Raw genomic sequence first — 23,085 nt, 5'->3', positions numbered from 1 at the left:
GTTAAAAGAAATAACTTTTTTAATCACAGTAACGACAGTAGGATCCCCATACAATAAAGTTCAAAGTGAGCTTGTTTGCTGTGAAAGAGGATTGTGTGCAATCAGGAAGAGGTTTAAAGTGAACTACACAACTCTGACCTCCTGCCAAGTCCACTAGAGAGCACAGGCACTACAGCACGTCCTCACCGTGTGGGGTTTTTACGCTCACTTACATTCATTTCCTGGAGACTTACTCTAACTTTAGCCATAGCCACTACGTGCCTCAACCTTCATCCAACATGGTTTCACTGTGAAATTCTATGATTTCAAAGTGGGGACCAGCATCTAATCACCATGAGACATCCCCACTACGTGAATGTGTCATCAGTGTTAGTAAAGCATGGCACACACACAGGTGTAGAGCAGTGCAGTATGAGGCTGGGGAGAAGTCAGCGTTCGTAAGAATGTGTATAATAGTGATAATGTCTGCTAATGGTTCGATAACATGAGACTGTGCTAATGACAATAATGATGCGCCAGGAATAGTTGCCTCCCAAAATAGAGCGGGGAATGGGTGCCATTAAATAGACTGCACAGAAAGGTCCTTTGTTTGGTGTGTGTGTGTGTGTGTGTGTGCACCCACTGATATAATAGGAGTGGTGATGATGGTGTGAGGGGTGGGTCGGGGTTAGTTTAGGAGATTTTGTTTCTTGTTTCTTGTTTGTTGCCTTCGCTCATGTGCAACTGCATGTGCAAGTGTGTCCACAAGCGAGTCACAGACACAGAGAAATTCAATGCTGTGAGTTGTTCCAAATCTTTTTCAAATCATATATGGACTCTGGTTTTTGTATTACATTCAAGTGTCAAGTGGCTGAATGGCTGCTAATATACCAGCTGGGTGATGACTGTGTTGAAACTGTTGAATACCTCCAATAGGAATATTCCCAGTAATAGAAAGTAGTAGAAAATGTAACTGAAGCAACACTGAAACAATTATAGAAAAAAAACAAAGGTGCACTTTAGACTTTTTATACTAAACCCTAACTTGTCAACAGGTGATCCGATCTTCTAGGTGATTAAATCTTCTAGATCATAAATACATGTTTGATACAAGTGAACCTGTTTACAGAGAGCTTACAGATTAGCGGAGCTGACGTCTTCCCATTCATTTCCCCTGCTCACCCACACAATGTGCACGTCAACAGCACAACAACCAAAAACAGTATTTAGCTGTTGTCAAAGCGCAGGACGCGGAGCACGTTTCAGCTCCAAAAAAAAAAAAAAGGTTGACGCGTGTGGTGAAGCTGGACCCTTCAAGGATGCTGCTGTCTGGGATGTGATTGGTTGTTTCTGCAGCCTCCCGGCTTGTGCCTATAAAACTGCGGGTTGTCTAGTGGTGAGTCAGATCGCAGTCGGAGCAGGGAGCGAAGGATCCTGACGCACAGCCGGACGCACAAGACACACTGTGACGATTTACTGCTGGAACCAAAGGATTCATCTTTATTTAACGAGCATTACACCATTTCGGTGGAACTGAGGTGGAAAGCTTGGACTCAAGAGCAACACTGCACCGTGGTGCGGTAAGTCTGCTCAAGACTAAGGATGCTTAGTAGGAAGTTTTTTTTATATTTTGTTTTATTTGTATTTTTGAACCTGCTACATTGAAACTGTTAATGCCACTTGTATCCGTGCAGTTTTTCAGCAATTTGCAAATGAACAACTGTGTCCACACATGTTGCTGAGCGCGTGTTGGACCGGAGAGTCTCTCACACCGTGACAATGTCTGGCTGTCTGGCTATTACGCAGATAGAAAGAGAAGCTCATCCCAGTCTGACAGTGAAGTGATCTTTACCAGGCTCACAGTTTAAACCGTGTCTCTTCTGCAGCGCTTTCAAGTCACTGAGAGACGGATCTGTACTGCTGCCCTCACCATCATAGATATAGATCTAAAGAATGAACCACTGTCAAGCTCACTGGCTTTTTGTCCAGTGCAGACAGGATTTATTTGGATCTTTTCACGGTGGAGACCACTGAGCTGCGGGGAACTGGCAGAAAAACGATATTTCACACTTCGACAAAGAATCTAAAATGAGGCTATTAACTTTTAACTGACACGTTTGTGCATTGAGGCGCAGTGGAGCTGAAACCCGGCTGGTATTTTTCGTTTTTAGAGTCTCCCTTATCCTAAAAACTCTACTGCTGTACTTATAAGTACAATTTTAAAGATTTCAGATAGGACTATTCCTATTTTACTTTACTTAAAAACATATATTATTAAATGTTTTTACTGTTATTAGCTGACATCATATAATGTCACCATATAAAGTGATTTATATATATTTATACTTAAATCAGCTCCACCTTTACCAACTGCTGTTTCTGTTCCACAGTCTCTAGGTTACAACACATTTGGTCCAAAATTTCATCTTTGAGAATTTGTCAAACAAATCTGGACTAAACATCTATATTTATGTTTATTTATCAGCGGCATCAAATTCTACACACATAAATCTGGGGGCTGTCACAATAAATATTAGCTTGCAGATGTAGACTTAGGTATTAACTAGTGTAAAAAATGATCCAGTCAACTCAGTAAATAAATAAACACATTCATACTGTAACAAAATAGCATTACATTTATAAAGTTGAGGAGGCCGCATGTCGTTTTTCTATACAGAAAAGACATCCATTCAGAAATAATACAAAATACTGAAAGTGAAAGTGCTGAGACTTAAAATTGTCCTTTTATACTGTCACCATGTAGCAGTGCTGCTGGTGTGAGCCCAGCCTCCACGTATCCTCCTCACATCTCTGTCTCTCTCCTGCCTTCAGGTCGATCTCATGGCTCCTGTCCTCATTGTACCTCAGCTCTCACTCTTTCCCCTTTTCTGTTTTTGCCTTCTCTGTGCTTTCCTTTTCCTCCTTTTGTTCTTCTCAATGTTACAGTAGATCAAAATGTCAATCTTAGCCTTGTTTATTGCCAGTTTTTCTTCCCTGCATTTGTGTTTTTTTTTGCACTTTTGGTCATGCCCTTCTTCCTGCCCTCTCTTCCCACACACACACACACACACACACACTCATATTCTCTGACCAGCCACTAACCCCTTTGCTTTTCTACTGCTTGCCAATGTTCCCGCTCCTTCTTTCTAAGAAGCGCAGCCAACAGGACTAAAGGTCGGTGACAGCCTCCACAGTAAAGTCTATTAGATTAAGAGGATCAACCCAATTAAAACTCCGCTTTCCAATTAGATCAGAAAATGCAGCTCTAACACGGCCTAACAAGCCTCCAGATTCTACAACACAAAGGGATAATTCAGATGATAGTGGAGATATGTATGGACGATGGCCAAGTTTTTCAAAACTGATTTCTTGTGATACGTGTGTGAGTTCATCCATTTGAGTTTTGTGTCTTTGTGTGTGTGAACAGAACATCCCTCTGTGTTATTGAGCCAAATGCAGCTATGAATGCCGGCTGTGTGTGAAAGAGACTACGCACCCATGAGCATTTGTGTGTTTTATTGGTTTGTAAGAACACAATCCTAAACCCTGAGAATAAACTAAACTAAGAATGGTCCCACAAACCTTCTATAACATGGTATCAAGAGGTTTGTACATCTACTTTTATCCGATTTTCAATTCAATTCAATTCAATTCAACTCAATTCAATAAAAAAAAAAACTTTTTTGTCCCCCAGGGGCACTTGAGGGCACGTGTATGTCTGTATGTGTGTGTGTTTGTGCGCTCTAATAGCGCCTCACTACTACACATATTGCTGCCTTTGTCAATCAACGCATTTATCCCAGGACATGCCCCACAGCATTTTTATGGTACACATGATTTTTAGGAGGCATAGAGCCAAACTTGAGTTCTCTGTGAGACAAAGAACATATTTCTATCATACACACACACACACACACACACAGACACCAGATTGTTCCCTGAAAAAGATCAGGCTTGAGCTGGTTGAATAAATGTGTTTTATCAATTTTGAAACTCTGTATATTATGTAAGAATATTTACAAGTAAGTTGCCAAAAGAAAATTGGAACCATGTTTACTTGTTATATAAGTCTCCTTGGTGTGTAGATGATTTTGCTGTTAGTTTATTACCAAACATAAAAAACAGTAATTGTTAAACAAATGTTTCTTTTGTCCACGAATAAACTCAGAAATCTCCCTGGATCAATATAGAATCTGGTAACACAAGTTCAACACGGTCTTAGTTAGTTGGTGTAGTAGGACGCTGATATTTGCTACTCAGCACTAAACACAAACTAGTGATCAAGCTGATGGGAATGGTATAAGTATGTGGTCATTAAAGTACTGGTACTTTAGTATTCGATCTGATGATGGTGCTCAAATAAAAGGTGAACAATCAGCTGTTAGTCACACTTCATCTCAAGGGACGTATGAATGTCGGTACCAAAGTTTGTGGCAATCCTCCCAACCTGTACATGTGGAGATATGTCATTCAGAAGCACACAAGTCATAATGAATAATCAGAGTCAGTAGGATTCACCATCTGGGGACCATGAATGTCATTCCAGAACTGTGTCCTAATCCGTCAAGTACATGTTAAGATATTTCACAGGATAAGTACAAAACTGAACCTGTTAGTAGTTATAAAAAGGTTAAGGGATCACCAAAGTCTTTAAGATTCATCCTCTGTGCACCTCGCACAGAGCCACTAAAAATGTCCAACTCATGGTGGTATAACAGGAAAAGAGATCATCAGAGTCAGTAGGATTCAAGATCCAGGGGCCACGAATGTCTATACAGATGGCAACTCATGCAAAAGCTGTTGATACATTTGAATATTTGAACCACCGCATGGCTCTTGGAAAGCACATATTTGAATTTTGCCAAACACATGCAACCACTTTTGTCTGTGTGACATGATGGTTCATCTACTTTCTCTGCAGGAAAAAGAAGCTTGGACTGGAAGACACATGCTGCCAGGACTGGCGCAAGACCCTGTGCGGCTGTGTGTGTGCCTGAATATGCGTGTGTGAGTGTGTTTCAGCATGTGCTTTTAGACCGCGGCGTACCTCGGAGCGAACAAACCCCTTGCTGAGTGAGTGCAAGTCTCGTGTGAGGATGAGGGCTCTCGTCGCTCTGCTGAGTCTCCTGATAGTTGCGGAGGTCGGAGCCTCTAGGGTGATCCGCAACTCCCAGGGTGAACCTGAACCTTCTGAATCCTCCCAGGGCAATGCCTCTATCCTGCTTCCACCTCCACAGCAGGGCCGGCCGCGGGGCTCCTTTCCCCCCAATTGCATCAAGCCCACAGAGATGAAGTACGCCTTCAAGTACGTGAACACCATCGTGTCCTGCCTGATTTTTGTGGTGGGGATTATCGGCAACTCAACGCTGCTCAGGATCATATATAAGAACAAGTGTATGAGGAACGGGCCAAATGTCCTGATTGGCAGCCTTGCACTGGGGGATCTGCTTTATATTATCATCACCATCCCCATCAATGTTTTTAAGGTAAACACATCAATGCTTTGTGGCTTTTTCTGTTTGTTCAGTGTGACTGATGAGTTATGACCTCTGCTAATTCAAGTTAAAAGACTTTTTGGAGTGGATGCAAACATACCAAATGTGTATCTGTTGACTGTAAAATGATAAGATGCATACAGATAAATGTAAGAACATAACTTTAAGGGAATTATATTTATTACAGGGCCTGTGCATAATTTAGTATCACTTTAATCCGAAGCAACATCCCCGCTCGGCACTTTCAGAGTAGTGACTGACCTGTTTGGAACGCCTTTCCTAGCACATCCTCTGGTTAGCAGTGGTTTATTTACGGGTTTATTGTTGTGGTTTGTCTCTGTGATTAGTGGGTTTCATGTGGTTTTGTTCATATCCTTTTTCAGTGCAGACTGTGATGATTTTCCACAGAAACTACCAACAAATAAAGTATCATTTAAACAGGGAACTCAATCTAAGACACACACCAACAGTTGCAGTGAACTGAAGTTTTGGGGTTTTAGGAGAAATTAACTTTTGTTCTTCATTTGCATTGAGTGTGTGAAGTGAAATCATTCAGTGGGCTGGGGTGTTAAGTGCCACATGTGCTTCTCATAATAGGACCACAACTGTTTGCCAAAACCAAAGAAAAAAACAAAATGCAACATGAGACTCTTTTTTTTTTTTTTGTCAGATTTTCCAAAACTGGAATGCTGCATTTTATCCAGACAAGTCTGAGTAGTCGCTCTGATTCATATTTTACTACCTATAAAGGTCACGCATTTTAGGTATTTCAACTAATAATACAGAGTGTAATGATAAACAGGAATTTTAAAAAAAGAATACATTTCAAAATAATGAAATAGAAAATACTTGCCAATAATAAAATGCACATCCTAAAAAACACTGTCCTGATGCTGAATTCATTTTATCCCCCCTGGTAGAAGGTCTTAAAGGAGGAACACAGCTTTGTTTATTTTGGCTTTAGCTGCAGCAGTAACCATGAAAGATGTGAAGAAGAAAGGACCCCTACGTGAACCTCGACGACTGAATAACATTTTTTTACATGTCTCTCACCCCAGATTTCTTTCCTCTCTATTATTTTTCTGGGCAGCTAATAGCTGAGGACTGGCCGTTCGGCGTGTACATCTGTAAGCTGATGCCATTCATCCAGAAAGCTTCAGTGGGAATAACGGTCCTCAGTCTGTGTGCCCTCAGTATTGACCGGTGAGCATACTGACAGCATGTGCCACACACACAGGACAGACACTGGCAACAAACACATAATGCATGTGCGTGTGTGTGTGTGCAGCTACCATGCAGTGACATCATGGAGCAGGGTGAAAGGGATGGGCATCCCTCTGTGGAAAGCAGTGGAGGTGACTCTGATCTGGCTGGTTGCTGTGGTGCTGGCAGTTCCTGAGGCGCTGGCATTCGACATGTTGGAGTTGCTGTACAGAGGCAACAAGCTGCGTGTCTGCCTGCTTCATCCAGAACAGACGACCAGTTTTTTGAAGGTAGGGACATAAGAGGATTAGATGTGTAATCTGTCAGCACTGACACATGAGCAACCTTTTTAAATATGTAAATATGTTATTTTGTATTCGTATTTTCACAACATAAACTTTTGTCCCTTTTTATATAAGGATGTTTAGAATGGTTCATGTTGTGTGTTATTATTTTGCCACCAGCTTATGCTCTCCCACTGATTAGGAGCTCTGTAATAAGGTTAAGTTAGGAAAAACCTGTGGGGTTTGTTCAGCCAGCACCTGATGATACTTTGAAGCACAAATGTGAACAGAATGGTTCACATCAAAGCAAAGGGCCTGAGCAGCGACGCAATTAGTGTTTCCTCAATCAGGATTCCTTCTTTCTTTTTCAAGCTTAGCCAACAAGTAATTACCGATACTAATACAATACATATACACTGCATTTAAATCATCTGACTGTTTGTCAGAGTAAAGCTGTGACTGTTGTGTAATTGTAATGTGTCATTTTTAATCAGGGAATAGTTTTTTGAGTATGACGTCATGAAAGAAAGTCCGGTGTCCTGAAGTGACCACATTATACACAAACACAAACATGTCTAACATATGCTACCTCACAATGTGATATGTCTTAATACAGCTCATGTTGCTTTTGAACAAATGCTGTGGTATTTTATTTAACGTGCTATTTGAACTCTGGTGACACTGTTTATGAAGCTAAATATATTTGCTAGTGGAGATTCCAGCCTGTGGTATAATTTAGTCGACCATATGTATACTTGTTGGACTTTTTAACGAGAGAGGATTTCCTTTCCCAGTTCTACCAGGACATGAAAGAATGGTGGCTCTTCGGCTTCTATTTCTGCCTCCCTCTGGCCTGCACGGGAATCTTCTACACGCTCATGTCCTGTGAAATGCTCAGTCGCAAGAAAGGCATGCGCATCGCCCTCAACGACCACATGAAACAGGTACAAGTGCAAAAGTGAGGAGTGGATAATCGTATGTGACCTGTGACCTGTGACCTCTGCTCTGTACGATGTGTGAGAGGAACTCACTGGCGTCAGTGTTTGTCTTTGTGTGTGGATGTTGTAGCGGCGGGAAGTAGCGAAGACGGTGTTCTGCCTGGTGTTGATTTTTGCTCTGTGCTGGCTGCCCCTTCATCTCAGCCGTATTCTGAAGAAAACTATCTACGACGAAAATGACCCCAATCGCTGTGAGCTGCTCAGGTAGGCATGTGCATACAGCAGGCTGTGTAGAACCCATTGTTTTCTGCCCTGTCACTTCCTGTGGTCTTTATTATAAACTTTGCCTCTTTTTCTGTCAGCTTCCTGTTAGTGATGGATTACATCGGCATCAACATGGCCTCCCTAAACTCCTGCATTAACCCGATTGCTCTCTACTTCGTCAGCCAGAAGTTTAAAAACTGCTTCCAGGTAGGAGGGAACGCACTGATGGTGAACACTGTGGTTTTATTCACAGGTGGAGTCAACGAAAAGCCAAAGATAATGTGTGTTTTCATGTCCTACAGTCTTGTCTGTGCTGCTGGTGCTACAGAACATCCCCCCTCGAAGAACGGGGCTCAGGAGGACGCTGGAAAGTCTCTTGCCACGGGAACAGACTGGACCGCTCAAGCTCCAACTCCCACTCCAGCTCCATTCAGAAATACACAAGCTCCTCCTAAATGACTGGAAAACCTCTTGTGCCAAACTCATGTTCCCATCAGTTATGGAGAGATCAGATCTAAGCCAGGAGGAAAAAAAGTGGAGCGATTCACTGGATCAACCCTGAACTGACGAACGAATTAGCAGGACTGCACCTGTTCCAGCTGTAACACACGTTGTTGAGACCAAGGCTACATAAATCTGTTCATGCTCTGACGCCGAGGCTTGTGTAGAGGATTAAAAGTCTCAAAGTGGACGTTTATGGTAAATACATTTATAGAAAATGTTTATTCAAGCCACATGTATATTCATGTACAGTATTATGTTAATGCAGACTTATGGTTATATCCAGCCTTAGTGTTTCACATATGAATAACAGCACTTACAAGTACCAACTGCTGAAGCTTTAATACCTCACAGACAAAGATATTGGGGAGACTATGACCCGGAGTTATATTCCTGATACAAATAAAGGTGAGGATGTCTTTTTAGTAAAATGTGCCTCCACATACACAGGATCAGTACCTGATTGTCAGACAATCAGCTGCATTGTCACTGCTCATACCCTGGTTGACCGGAGATGATCACACCCAAGTAAAATGGGCCCCACTGTGTGTCTTACAGTCACATGGCGAGTCGAACATTGGAAACCTTCTATCTGGGAATTGTAGCCTGTAAGTCACACGGAGGGCAGCTGTTGTCCGAGAACGCTGGCAAACACCGGGTGATTCCCGCCATGTGACACAGAACGGATCATTATTAATATTATTATTGTCTGAGTTCTCGTGCTGTTGTAAGTGGTCTCCACTGTATATAATTATCACAAAACACACAAAGAACTTCATTTATTATTCACAGAGATGTTCCTGTGGCTGGAAATCAATCTGAAATTTACTTCAGAGAGCTGCTTAAGGAATACATTTTTTTAAATAAGCCAATTCAAAAGTTATAGCAAGAAAAAGGATTTTGTATTGTTGGATGTTTGTAAAAATATATGTTTTTTAACTATATAATTTCTAATAGTCACATATTAATAATTTCCAATAGTTAAATCAACTGGAAACATGCAGGGAAGGTGTGTAACAACATGTTAAACTGCATGATGTGTGGATGGAAGGAAGCTCAAACATAAGAAGTGAAGTGTGTGGGATGTAACACAGCAAAACAACATGTGCCTAATATTTTACACTAACTTTGAGGTTAGGACAACTGTAGTTAGAGATAGCTGCAAGCACTCATAGTCACATACTCGTGACAAATCTTGTGATGCCAAAACATGAAGAAACAAAAATAATGATAAATAATATTGATATCTGGCTCTTTTAAAAAGTTCGGCATTAGGAGAAACTGCAGTTTGTGTTTGTAGTGTTGGTGATGCTGGTGAAACCTGCGTGTCACAACTCACTGTAAATAGAATTTAAACCTGAATGAATCAATTTTTGACACTGGCAGTAGTATGTACTGAAGAAACGCGAACTTGAGGTCGATTCATTCTCATTCAGTACATTGTGACTAAGATATGATGTAAAAACCTCATATACTCTTAAACTCAAGTTACAGCACATCTGAGCAGCTTTTTCAGAGGTAATTCAAGGTTGAAGATGGAATGAAATGTGAATACTGACCCTGGTGATTTGAATTGCATTTATATTGTACATCATATTGTACTTATTTGTTAATGGTATGCAGTAATAAATATTTTATAGCACTTGTTTGGTTTATTTACAGAGTCACGCTGACGCAGTCTCATATTTGCTGACAAAGGATTCGACAAGATACTGTACGATTGAAAGAAGGAGGAGTTTAGACTGTCGAGGGCCTTGCTGACATTTCCTGTGAATATATCTTGTGTGCTTTACGTGTATCTTTCTTTAGTTATCAGTAACATAAAATCACTTTTACAGCTTGACTGCTCAACCTCCCCTTTAAAAGTCAAACACAGCTGTGGTATGAGACTGAATGGACTGAACTTAAACAGTCATCATTGTTATTAACAGCCCGTCACAGTTTAAATATTACATCCTCAGCTTGGTGTTCTTTGGCTTTTTTTATCTGAGGTTACATTTGGTTTGAATCAGACTTTACAGAGAGATCATCTAAAGACAACAGGTCAAATGTGTTACAAATTACCCTCTACAAAGCTTTTCCCGGTTGGAAATTATTGCTCGAGACAAGTGAGCACAGGACTCCAGGGGCCAGTTCCAAGAAGCAGTGTGATGGAGATAACAGCTGATTAAATCTCTGAAAAGGTCCTTTCTATCAGCGCATGTTACTGATTCTAAGGAGTTCAGTTTATTTCTCCCAGTGAAGCTGTTTCTTAGAAACGACCGCAAGTTCAACAAGGCAACAAACCTCAATAATCACCAGCCGTAAATTTGTATTTATTTATTTTATTTGGCCTCGGAGTAATTCATAAAGGTTTGATTCAGGAATGCTGGAGGGATGGATTTTTGTGGCGTTTCATTTTTTTTTAACCGCTCAAAAAATGCACAGAACTTGCTTTGGGCAACAAACTTAGCTGAACGCTGAGGTCAAAGACTTTAATGACGCTCAGTGTAGAATAAACAAAAACCCAGTATACCAGCTGAGAATACTAACCCTAATCCATAATCGCCTATTTGACTTAAGTACATTATTGAAAATATTTGAACAACAGTGAGGAAAAAACAAAGGAAAGTTTATTGCTGTTAAGTTTGGAGGAATGTTCCTTCAAACTGGTGAACCAAACATACACTGAAATGTTTCAAATAAAACTTGGTATGAACTGAGACTCCCCCCTGTGCACTAAATCCCGAGCTTCACGACAGAGTGACATTTTTAACAGAACCACATCAAGCGTAGCACAACACTCCAAATTACTGTTTGCTAAGAGACTCGTATCCTTCCAGTTGTGCTCTACTTTCTCCCAGCTGCTGTAAATAAATGATTTTCTGCACAAACAATATTTTAAGGATCTCGTGCTCACACTCGATGTTGTTTTGCACCACTTGATGAGTTCTGGGACTTTCCCCTCTACGATCTGAACTAGAAGTGTGTCATTAGAAAAGCAGTTGAGAGGCATTTTGAACACTGCACACTGACAGTTGGGGTCCTGTCAACATGGCCACAGCATCTCTTCATTGGTGAGCTCACAGATGCAAGTAGGAAGTAAATATCAATAAAATATATGATTATTCTAATCAGTGCAATCGGAGGTTTGTTCTGATGTGACTGTGACACTACACTGTGTAGTCTGTCTTCTTTCCATGTATTCATGGTGGAGAGGAGGTCACGTTGCTCCGGTTGAGTCTGTTGGCGTCACCTGAGACTTGCTCAACATCCTTCCTTATCATATTATTTATATCATTTACCAAGTGTCGTCCTGATTGTCTGTGCTCTCTACACGTGACAACCACTGCACGTCTGTCCATCCTGAAAAAAGGATCCCTCCTCTGTCTTACTAATTTTTTCCACCATTACAGGGTTCTGTGAGGGAGTTTTCCCTTCTTCAATCTGAGCATCTACGCACAGAGGATGCCATTGTTGTACAGACCATGAAGCCCCTTCTGGCAATTGTGTGATTTGTGAAATTGAGCCATAGAAAATAAAACTTGACTGGATGTGTGGCGTTTTATATAGTTCTGTTTCTGTACATAAACAATTCAAAACCTATTAGTGAATGTGTTTTAGAAGTGCTCCTACAAGTATGTTGTCGGTTTGGACAGACACAGGATTAGACATACTGTATTTTGCCAAATATGACTTGTAGTTAATTGCTCTTTGCCCTCAAATTGTGCTGCACATGCAGAGAGTCAGCCATGCATGACCATGTGACTGACAGACGGACACGATTAACCTCAAATAACTTCAGCCGCATTATTTACACTTCTCTGCCTTCATGTTCCCTCTCTGTCTTCTTGGCACTGGACAGAGTCCCTCACACCACATTCCTCTGTTAATAAGGACTTCCACTTCTTCCTTCAACTAGTCAAACACGGCTTCAAAGGACAGATGAGAGCAATTTGGTTTTTGAGAGAATCATCCCTTTTAGGTTTGGACATCCTTCAAACGGTGTTACATGATATGAAAATAAATATGAGAGTGCAAGTCAAATGGCTGAGCGATATGTGTTACGAAATCTTTCCATGAGACAGGAAGATGGAAATCTTTGTTGGCTTTGTTTAATGTTTCTAAATTTGTTTTGCTAATCATTCCAACAATTTAGGAATGATGAACACACATACACACATTTATCATACATCATAAATCAATGTGAACAAAATATAAAAATACTGTACAAATGTTTGAATGCGGCATGTTCAAAATACTCTAACAAGTGCCACACCTCTGTTAGGCTAGTGTACAACGAGGGAGCTGTTACTGTAGCTGTTTCTTTTACAGTTTATTTGCAGTACGATTGTGTCTGAACGTTCTACAGTCCCCACATATGTGATGCTCTTCATTCCATGGGTTGCTCCTGCCTCTCTTTGAACTCATTAACTCTTGCCTGGAACAAAATGAAAGAACATACAGTCAGAGTTGGAGCTGAGACAGTGACATTTAATCAGTAAAGACTGACTTTACTTTTACAAGGTTCAATTCTCACTTAGTCTTCTTTGTCTAAGCTGTCTCACCGGAACCCGTGCTACAAACTACCATTTATTTCTTGAGACTTTTTCTCATATGAACTCTGGACAATGTCTGCACCTGATTGTCCTGACTGCAAATACTGGTGGAGACATCTGGGTAGAAGTTTCAGGAGGCGTGATGAGCGAAAATCACTGTGCTTTGTTTACAGCAACTTGCTGTGCTAGTTGCGTGATGGTAATGTCATCAACACGCCTCCATGCTCTCTGTGGATCTTTTAACACATGGGCTCAATCAAACATTGCAGCAGTCAATGAATTTTGACCCTTTTACGTGTACCATACATACTACAGTATATACTGTATGTAGCAAGTCCTGGCTACTCTAACATTTCCCTCTCTCCCCACCAGAGCTGGAGCTTTTCACTATGCTGTAAGAAATTAGGGACAAAATGCACAGATGAGGCTCATGTAAAGCTTCAGCAGACTCACTACGTTATCTCAGAGGACGATAGTGAGAAGCACAGCTGTGTCCTCACCAGCTGAGCTAACAACAGCTGACTAGGAGGTAAGTGAATGCAGCCAAATGGAAGCCAAATGCAGCGACGAAATTGTTAAAAAGTTAATTGTTCAGCTATTTGAAAATGCTGAAAAAATTACTATAACTATCAATTTGAAAAGGTTTTTCAATTTAAATACAAATAATATGTATTTACACATTTTGGAGGAATATCTTTAAATAAATAATCTCTATAATTTATAAACACATTCACAAAAAAAAAGATTCCAGCTTTAAAGAGACTTGTTTGGGCATGTGGGGTGGGAGTGCCAGCAAAGGTATTATGGTTACATGTATATTTTGATGCAGTTTCCATTGTGTGTAATCTAGTCATAACAGCTGGTGTGAAAGTGCCAGTGTCATGGGTCAGGGTCAAGACCACACCCAGTTCTCTTCATGCTACCTTATAAATCGAAGGAGGGTCATAGGTCAACATGTTTGAAGCAGAAAATTAATCAATACATAAAAGTTGGGGGAAATTCTGTTAGCAGAAGAAATGTATATGAAATGAATCAGAAATGAATCAAAAGTTGATGTTTTTTTACTGGAACCTTTCACTGTCATGCATCATGTTTAGAAAGGTTCCAGCAGCAAAACCACATGGAAACTACAATAAAGTATCTCTACACCACATGTCAGCAACGGCTCTTAGGTAACAAAAAAAAGGAATCATTTTGGGTGCATTTCGTCCTACATTGCTCACAGTGTAGTCCTGTTGCAGGTGAAGAGCTTCAGGGCCAGTGAATAAACCCTTTGATGCACAAATCAAGCATGTAGTTTTACTGTCTGGCACATGTGCCGTCGGTTCATTCAGCATTACCTGAAAGGTGTTAAGAACATGTTGACAAACATCATTGAGCTCATTCAGGCCTCTCCTCAGTGGTTCTGTGGCTGGAACGCCCCCTGAAACAAACAGCAGACACCTCTAAAAAAAAACCCACCACCTGTTATAGTTTTAACAAACAAAACCGTCTTTATAGAGCAAAAGTCTTTCAGCATTAGAGATATGATGTAAGCAAAGATGCTGCAAAATGATCCTAGTCGAATTGAGCACTCAAAAATAAAATATAGAAGAGAAATAAACAAATGAAAAAATGAATAGGAATGAAAATGCTTTTTATGCAATTACTTTTGTTGTAACTAAACTCATATCAGTATAAATAAGATACTTAAACTGACACAACATCACTGTATTTGAGCATTTTGTTATGGTCATCAAATTGATTAATCAAAAAGGGGAAAATTACTAAAATGGAATGAATGAAGATGATTGTTGGTCAACGACCTCTCCCCATGTACACGGAGGACTCGTTTTTATTGTGGTCAGGGTGGGCAACAAAAACACATAAATATAGAAAGATTGCTGGAGAGAAAGTACATTTGTTACTAAAGTTAAATGTGTCCATGAGGAAAGATCCTCCAGGCATTTTAAAAGTTTGTTCCACAACACAAACAAGTTCTCAGTCTTGCACATCCTTTCATGTGACAGGGTGCTGCTATCTACTGGGACTTCGAAGAAGTTGGTCGATGTTTTCTTGTTGTAACGAGGCAAGTTGTCTGGGGACAAGAGCAAGAGGGGGTGTATGTGTGTGCGTTTTGCTGAAAGTCTGTCACAGAGGCGTCTTGTTGCGGCTGAGGAGAAAGTGAATGCACCAGACTCCAATCAACGTGTTTACTCTGCAACGCGGCCACTCTCTAGCTGTTGTATGCACTAGATTAGAAAAGGAATAAAAAGAGGACAAAGCGAGAGGGGTTTCTCACCTCGTGTCTGAATGCGAAAGTTGATCTTGGTCTCAGAGGGATGGGTGATGGTGTAGCCACAAAAATCCACATCCACACTGATGAAAAACAACAGAGAGAAGCAAGATTTGTTATTAGCATCAATGTTTTGCTTAGAATGGGTGGAGTAGTGTTTCCAACTCATCCCAGCTGTCCTGGACCATCTGAGAACAAAACCACAGTGAACAAACATACAGACTTACCGGAATGACATACACACTTACAGAGTCTCTTTTTGATATCATTATTATCGATTGGCAGATCTCTAATCATTTTATGAAGAAAACACTTCCTTCTAGCTGGAGTCAACTGCAAATGACCATCAATATGCCACACGTCAGAGGAGAGATGAGTATTTGAAAAACAAAGAGCTTAAATAATGAAACCCACGACCACAACATACTGAGTTTAAAGCAACAGCATTTAGAAAAACATACTGACTTCTTCATTATCATATATCTGAGGGAGTTGCCCAGTGTATGGTCTTCATCATGCAGCACGAATGTTACACAGCCCTCATCAGCTGCATCGGCTTGGACCTACAACACAACAGAAACTCGTTAGAGCATGTCATAATCCAGTCATCACTAAACTGTGCAGCACGCTCCCTGGAGACTAGTGACTTTAAAGTTCAACTATCATGTAGAGCTGTTGTTTACATTGACTGACATCAGCTCAGCAGCTGTTAACATATTGAACCCATTGGGAAGCTGGTAAAAACTGTTTAAAGACTGCCCCCCAGTGGAGAAACTCGGAGTTAGCAATGGGCTGAGAAGGAAGCAAATGTAACGTTAAAGCAAACAAAGGTTCAAGTTACAGGTTAACGTTAGCGACCTTTTCACGATAGACTCACTCTGCGTGTCCACAACAAAAGGTTATATTACTATAGTGTAGTCTGACGCTCAGTTTAATGTTCATGTGAAGTAAACTCATCATTGCTAGCTAACGTTACTGTAGCTACACCCACGTGAGGAGCCTACGAGTGGTTCAAATGCTATCGTTAGCTTCTTTAGCTGGACATTTTTCAAACCTAGTTTTACAGCGGGACCACCATATGGCGCTATATATATAATACCAAGCATAAAACAACATAGAGACATTTTGCGTCCTACCATCCTCAGCACCGGCTTCTTTTCGCCTTCCCCAGCCATGCTTTACATCAGACTGCCCGTCAACCCATAGGAGGGGCTTTACTCCCTCTTCACTGTCTGACAGGCAAAACGATAGGCGCTCAAAGGGGCCCATCTTTTCATCTCAAATCAACCAGTGCTCCACGATCCAAATCCGATCTGGCAAATGTTTACATATGTTCCCATATGACAAATTCTAAATATTTCTGTGTAATGAGCAGTAGTTTCTGAGATTCGGGGCTGTGCAGTTTTTCTGTCAACTTTGCACACATCACATGGAGGACTGTATCTACAATGCTATATAAAGAGATATAAATGCTATTAAAACATTTATAACTATTGGAATCCATTTGCTCGTATTAGCTGCCAGTATACATAGTGCTGAGTGTAGTATTTGAGGTATTAAAGTCTTCTGTAAGGTTAATTAGTGTGAGTGGCCAACAGCTTTTAACAGCCTTTAAGACACAGTCGAGGGCTCTAACGGCGCCACATCAGCCGGACTTTGACCACCTCATATAGCAGAGAACTGCAGACTGTGATCGCGCTAGCCTTTTTATTTTTCTTAATAATATGCATTACATTATACTACGATGAATACATTAATGTTAAATAAACAGCATTAAAGAAACATTACTGGTACAAAAGATATGTACGTGTGATAAATACATGCATTAGGAGGCGCGGCTTATGTGCTCATCACACCACACCCATGGGCTTCCCCGTGCGTCTACGTGCTTGTCGCAATAACGTGACGTCCCCATGAAAACATGACGATAACGGTCATAGTAGGAACTAGAAATGTAGTTCAAGAGGCGACGCGACACAATTGAATTCTAAGGTTAGGGAATGTGGTAAGAACTACACTAACCATAAAGAGAGTGGATTCATTTCCGGCCCGGGGGGCTAAACGATTAGCAAAGCAGAAGTCACTCGAAAGGGATTAGCTAGCTTGCTAGCAGCTGAAACCTCTTTAGATGTTGGGACTTGCGATAAACGAGCTACTCTGAACAGCGCTGACAGACTGAGGTATTGGATTTATTGTTATTAACTAATTGAAATACATGATAATTGTTGAGGCAACGTCAGCTCTGTTTATAGGTTAAACATTTAACGTTAAGTAGCAAATGTCGATGTGCACTGGACAATAATATTAGCTCACTAGCTTGTTGTTGCTCAGTCTCTGTTAATCTGGCTTTTTCTTGCATTTATATAGCTATCTTTTCTTAGCCATTAGTTTATTGGTTACGAGGTTTTTTTTTAGCGACAAACATAATTTGATCCACATCATTTCTGTGCTATCCGTAACGTTGCAATCAGGTGTTTCAGCAGAATCTTTCTGTGTTAAGCAATCTTGTGTTTCTGCTTGCCTCTGGCTCTTCCAGTAGCCATTAGGTAAGCATGATAAACATCACCTTACTCTTCTTGTTCTTGTCTTGTCAGCGAGTATTGGCGGTGAACACCCCCCAGCTGTTGCCATGGCAATTCTGTTTGCTGTGGTGGCTCGTGGTACCACCATCCTGGCCAAGCATGCATGGTGTGGTGGGAACTTCTTGGAAGTAACTGAACAGATCTTAGCCAAAATCCCCTCAGAGAATAACAAGTTGACTTACAGCCACGGCAGGTAGGACTTTTACAGCTGACACAGACGACATGCAACATGAGCCTACAACTGACTTCATATCACCTAGTTTCAAACTTCTAGTTTTCAAGTCAAAGTTTATATTGTACTTTAACCATGACAGTGGCAAATGTACCCGAAGCGTTGAACAAATCTTTCAGGGTAGTCTTAATCTCATTAGTTCCCAGTGGTTTCCCCAAATATCTTTGGTTGATGATCATTTCCAAAAATGATTATACACAGCAAAAAGAAGGCTGTAATTGTCATCAAATTCAACAAGTAAGGATGAATTTAGAAGATGTGTTAGTGTGATTGTGACATTATTTTCACTTAGATCAACCAGGTCAAACATGTTGGTTTCCTTGCAAACCAGACCAAACTTGAGATCCACATAGATATTGCAGTTGATTATTTCCAGTTGGTATTGATATAATGTGTTGCTATAACATCGCTAAAGTTGCTTTTATCTAAAATGTATATGTGAACCCTTAGGAGAGATATGGGGAACCCTTATAATAGTATGTCTGTCCATATAAAAATTTTTCAAATTTGCCAGTTTACTTAGAAAAGCAAATGTGTGCATGTGGACATTTCTAAAATCAGATGACTTCAGAGAGTGAGAAGTAATGTCATTGCTACAGTGCATATAAACACGAAAACAGGGAATGAGCCAATTTAGCGCTGCTTACTTCTAGTCATGTTTTTTCTTGTTTTTGTTTTTTTGTTTTTTTAACAATTTTCCAGGGCATATAATGTACAATTTTGGCCACATGCTGAAACATTTTCTCTCTTTTTTTCTTTCATAGCTATCTCTTTCATTACATTTGCCATGACAGAATTATATACCTGTGTATCACTGATGATGTAAGTATGTAAATGCCTCAGATACAGTATTTATTTGTTTATGAGACAGAATGATATGCTCACTGAAAATATTCATGGTCCCTTGAAATGGATTTGAGATTGGAACTGTGTCGTTTGATGGACTTTAGCCTTATACTGGATGGGGCAGTTTTTAATTTTCATATCACACAATATTATATATATATATATATATATATATATATATATATATATATATATATATATATATATATATAGTATAGTATATAAAATAGTTAGATAAATAATAAAGTCTGAATTTAAATAAGGGATAAGCAATAAATACATGTTTTTTTTTCATTTCTCCATACCTTTAAATTAGTGTGTTTTATAATCGACATATACAGAATTAATTAAATTATTTTCATTAAAGGACTTTGAGAGGTCACGTGCATTCAGCTTCCTCAGTGAGGTCAAGAAGCGCTTCCAGACCACATATGGGTCACGAGCACAAACAGCTCTACCCTATGCCATGAATAGTGAGTTCTCCTCAACACTGGCGGCTCAGATGGTGAGTATGACATGAGCCTGAGCTTATTGAGCAACATTTTCATGTGAGCAGTGTGACTCTGACAAATATTTATATAACCTATAAAAACTGATTTCGTCATAACAAAATAAAGTTAGATCTCCTTTTGATATCTTCCTTTCCTCCCCTACTTTTCTCTTTAATTATTCCTTTTTGTAGAAACACCACTCAGACCCACGTGGATCAGATCGTCTCACTGAGTCACAGATGCAGGTGGATGACCTGAAGGGCATAATGGTCCGCAACATAGGTGAGCTACTCATCAGTCTCCTTATATAGGGGTGGGTGCCTAAAACACTTCCTATTGATGTGGAGCTAATTTAATTAGATCAGAAAAGGCTTATTATATGTGTCTGGCCTTTTTTTAGATCAAAATGGATGCAGTGTGTTGTGATTGCATCCGTAATCACAGTTAAGTCATTCAGTGAATGAGCCAGTGAAGTAATGGTTGAAAGCAGATATTCTGGCTAAAAGCATTTTCTGGTGCAGGACTACTGTCTCTTATTTGACCACAGTTTGATACATCACATTGCAGGAGATCTTTTGTGTATTCCCAGTTGACCTCTTTGTGTCTTTTTACAGATTTGGTAGCTCAGAGAGGAGAGAAGCTGGAGTTGCTGATTGACAAGACAGAAAATCTGGTTGATTCGGTGAGTTCAGAGACCAGTGTTTTTATTTTTTATTATTTATTTATTGAGTAATTATACTTTTTATGAATGTTATTTTCTCTTCATGCTATTCTAGTCAGTCACATTTAAGACCACAAGTCGTAACCTTGCACGAGCCATGTGTATGAAGAACCTCAAGCTTACTGTTGTCATTGTGCTGGTGTGCCTGGTGAGTACAGACAGTAATAGTAATTGGTAAGATAGTTTTTACCTGGAAACAGAATAACTGTTCTTTAACTATTCTTTAAGATATGATGTGGCTCAGCCATGCTGTCTATCATGTATACTTACAGTTGCAAGAAAAAGTATGTGAACCCTTTAGGATTACGCTGAGTTTTGCATGAATTGGTCATAAAATATGCTCCGATCTTCATCTAACTCACAACAACACAAAAACACAGTCTGCTGAAAATAATAGTACACAAACATTATATGTTTTCATTGAACATAACATGTAAACATTCACAGTGCAGGGTGGAAAAATTGTGTCAACCTTTGGGCTTAATAACTGGTTGACCCTCCTTTGGCAGCAATAACCTCAACCAAACGTTTCCTGTAGTTGCAGATTAGACCTGCACAATGATCTGGAGTAATTTTGGACGACTCCTCTTCACAAAACTGTTTCAGTGTAGCAATATTCTTGGGATGTCTGGTGTGAATGGCTCTCTTAAGGTCATGCCACAGCATTTTAATCGGGTTGAGGTCAGGACTCTGACTGGGTCACTCCAGAAGGTGTATTTTGTTCTGTTGAAGCTATTCTTTTGTTGAATGACTTGTATGCTTTGGGTCATTGTCCTGTTGCATCACCCATCCTCTGCGGAGCTTCAGTTGGCGGACAGATGGTCTAACATTTTCCTGCAAAATATCTTGATAAACTCTGGAATTCATTTTTCCATCAATGACAACAATCTGTCCAGGCCCAGAGGCAGCAAAGCAGCCCCAAACCATGATGCTCCCTCCGCCTTGTGTTACAGTGGGGATGAGGTTTTGATGTTGGTGTGCTGTGCCTTTTTTTCTCCAACAACTCAATTTTGGTTTCATCTGTCCACAGAATATTTTGCCACTAGTGCTGTGGAACATCCAGGTGCTCTTTTGCAAACTTCAAACGTGCTGCAATATTTTTTTTGGACAGCAATGGCTTCCTCCGTGGTGTCCTCCCTTGTACTCCATTCTTGTTTAATTTTTTCCTTTATTGTAGATGTGTCAACAAAATTGCTAGCATGTGCCAGAGATTTCTGTAAGTCTTTAGTTGACACTCTAGGATTCAACATCAGGTGCAGTCATCTTTACAGTACGACCACGCCTAGGGAGAGTAGCAACAGTGCTGCAACAGTAAACCCAAAACTGGTGTGTGTTTTTAAAGGGCAGGACAGCTTTCACCAACACATCCAGTATCATCAGACTGATTGGACTCAAGGTTCCAATTAGCACTTGGATAAGTCATTAGGCTATTAGTTCACATACTTTCACCCTGCACTGTGAATGTTTACATGTTATGTTCAATAAAAACATGCAAACATATAATGTTTGTGTACTATTATTTTCAGTAGACTGTTTTTCTATTGTTGTGAGTTAGATGAAGATCGGAGCACATTTTATGACCAGTTCATGCAAAACTCCACGTAATCCCAAAGGGTTCACATACTTTTTCTTGCCACTGTACTTATAAACACATTGCAGTATTGGCCCTTTTGATTTTGTGAGGACAGTTTAGCTGGTGTTCACAACCTCATGATTTAACCTTATGATATACAGTGTCAGAATTAATTAGACAGTTGCACAAGAAGTGAATTTTGTCTCTGTTCCCTTTTCAGGTGGTTCTTTACATTATTGTCTCTGCTGCATGTGGAGGCCTCAGCTGGCCCTCTTGTGTCAAAAAATGAGAGCAGGGTGGGGATAAAAGAGAAGGAGATAAAGCACGAAAGGACGGGGAGAGAAGCGCCTGTTTAAACCTGCTTCCCAATGGACACAAAAGGAAGCACAACTTTCCTTGCTTTGCGCATCTAGCTTCAACATCCCTCAAAAACACTTGCTGCTCCTTCTCCTGCCTCCTTCCTCGTTCCGTCTTTGATAGTGTGCACATCGACTTGCCTTCTGGACAGGGAGTCCCACCTCATATCCACACTAATGGACAGCAGCCATGTGGCCTAAAACCAATGTGGAACAATAATGTTGTCTTATCATAGTCTGGTACATTCATCCTGTCCCATACACTTAGTGGCCTGATGTATCAATTTGTGATACTGTCTTGCACCTGTCTATGTAATTAATCCGTTCAAACTGATAATAATTTAACCACAATGATAGCAAAGATTCAATTATTATGGTCCTGGTTTTTTTCAATGTCAGCAGAGACATATGGGAGCTGCAAGGTAGCATTTAAAGGATGCTGAAGATCCAATACAGTGTCTGGACCTGTTATATAGCTCAGAACCAATTTTTGACTAAGCTGACGCAGTATGTAGATTTTCTGATTAACATTCTATCACAAAGCACAGTATCTTCTAAATGGACGTTGTAAAATACCAGATGTCATTATACAAATAAATATAGTAAATTTGGTTCATTAGATATAAAGATTCTTTTAAATCAAGCCTGACTTTTTATTTACAGTCTCCCACCTGTGGAAATGATAGTAGGCTTAATTTGCCTTGTATCCCTACTAGGATATACAGTGTGACCATATGTTTTTCTGTTAACACAATGCACTTTTTACATTGTACATAGATTTGCTTCCTGGCATCATATGGTTTATAT

The 23,085-nt window shown here is 40.1% G+C and overlaps 3 protein-coding genes across 3 annotated transcripts; 2 read left to right on the top strand and 1 right to left on the bottom strand.

Annotated features, from left to right (window-relative positions):
- Positions 1 to 1,386: 1,386 nt before the first annotated feature.
- LOC113160563 (endothelin receptor type B-like) lies at positions 1,387 to 8,681 on the top strand. The gene is made up of 8 exons (XM_026357877.1): positions 1,387 to 1,559; positions 4,901 to 5,465; positions 6,565 to 6,677; positions 6,763 to 6,967; positions 7,756 to 7,905; positions 8,030 to 8,163; positions 8,262 to 8,370; positions 8,466 to 8,681. The coding sequence occupies exons 2-8, from the start codon at positions 5,076 to 5,078 to the stop codon at positions 8,616 to 8,618; spliced, it is 1,254 nt and encodes a 417-aa protein (XP_026213662.1). The 5' UTR covers positions 1,387 to 1,559; positions 4,901 to 5,075; the 3' UTR covers positions 8,619 to 8,681.
- Positions 8,682 to 12,720: 4,039 nt separating this feature from the next.
- polr1d (RNA polymerase I and III subunit D) lies at positions 12,721 to 16,705 on the bottom strand. The gene is made up of 5 exons (XM_026357131.1): positions 16,614 to 16,705; positions 15,943 to 16,040; positions 15,484 to 15,560; positions 14,543 to 14,625; positions 12,721 to 13,084 (listed from the first exon to the last, which is right to left on the bottom strand). The coding sequence occupies exons 1-5, from the start codon at positions 16,650 to 16,652 to the stop codon at positions 13,037 to 13,039; spliced, it is 345 nt and encodes a 114-aa protein (XP_026212916.1). The 5' UTR covers positions 16,653 to 16,705; the 3' UTR covers positions 12,721 to 13,036.
- An 805-nt stretch (positions 16,706 to 17,510) lies between these two features.
- Positions 17,511 to 22,921, top strand: sybl1 (synaptobrevin-like 1). Its single transcript, XM_026358650.1, has 8 exons — positions 17,511 to 17,657; positions 18,072 to 18,252; positions 19,056 to 19,113; positions 19,505 to 19,642; positions 19,820 to 19,910; positions 20,243 to 20,310; positions 20,405 to 20,497; positions 22,143 to 22,921. The coding sequence occupies exons 2-8, from the start codon at positions 18,107 to 18,109 to the stop codon at positions 22,209 to 22,211; spliced, it is 663 nt and encodes a 220-aa protein (XP_026214435.1). The 5' UTR covers positions 17,511 to 17,657; positions 18,072 to 18,106; the 3' UTR covers positions 22,212 to 22,921.
- The last annotated feature ends 164 nt before the right edge of the window (positions 22,922 to 23,085 follow it).

Source organism: Anabas testudineus, chromosome 10 (genome assembly GCF_900324465.2).
Source record: "Anabas testudineus chromosome 10, fAnaTes1.2, whole genome shotgun sequence".
In the NCBI taxonomy this organism is placed as follows: Eukaryota; Metazoa; Chordata; class Actinopteri; order Anabantiformes; family Anabantidae; genus Anabas; species Anabas testudineus.
Note: the sequence above shows the minus strand (reverse complement) of the source record. Positions and strands in the feature narration are given on the sequence as shown.

What these genes read in the sequence shown, in the direction of transcription:
- LOC113160563 (XM_026357877.1), top strand. Translation starts at nt 5,076, where the DNA reads ATGAGGGCTCTCGTCGCTCTGCTGAGTCTCCTGATAGTTGCGGAGGTC. An exon ending in AGACGACCAGTTTTTTGAAG is followed by an intron (nt 6,968 to 7,755) that starts GTAGGGACATAA and finishes TTCCTTTCCCAG; the next exon opens with TTCTACCAGGACATGAAAGA. An exon ending in AATCGCTGTGAGCTGCTCAG is followed by an intron (nt 8,164 to 8,261) that starts GTAGGCATGTGC and finishes TTTTTCTGTCAG; the next exon opens with CTTCCTGTTAGTGATGGATT.
- polr1d (XM_026357131.1), bottom strand. Translation starts at nt 16,652, where the DNA reads ATGGCTGGGGAAGGCGAAAAGAAGCCGGTGCTGAGGATG. An exon ending in AGATATATGATAATGAAGAA is followed by an intron (nt 15,561 to 15,942) that starts GTCAGTATGTTT and finishes GTTTTTCATCAG; the next exon opens with TGTGGATGTGGATTTTTGTG. An exon ending in CTTTCGCATTCAGACACGAG is followed by an intron (nt 14,626 to 15,483) that starts GTGAGAAACCCC and finishes TGTTTGTTTCAG; the next exon opens with GGGGCGTTCCAGCCACAGAA.
- sybl1 (XM_026358650.1), top strand. Translation starts at nt 18,107, where the DNA reads ATGGCAATTCTGTTTGCTGTGGTGGCTCGTGGTACCACCATCCTGGCC. An exon ending in TTGACTTACAGCCACGGCAG is followed by an intron (nt 18,253 to 19,055) that starts GTAGGACTTTTA and finishes TTTCTTTCATAG; the next exon opens with CTATCTCTTTCATTACATTT. An exon ending in CATAATGGTCCGCAACATAG is followed by an intron (nt 19,911 to 20,242) that starts GTGAGCTACTCA and finishes GTCTTTTTACAG; the next exon opens with ATTTGGTAGCTCAGAGAGGA.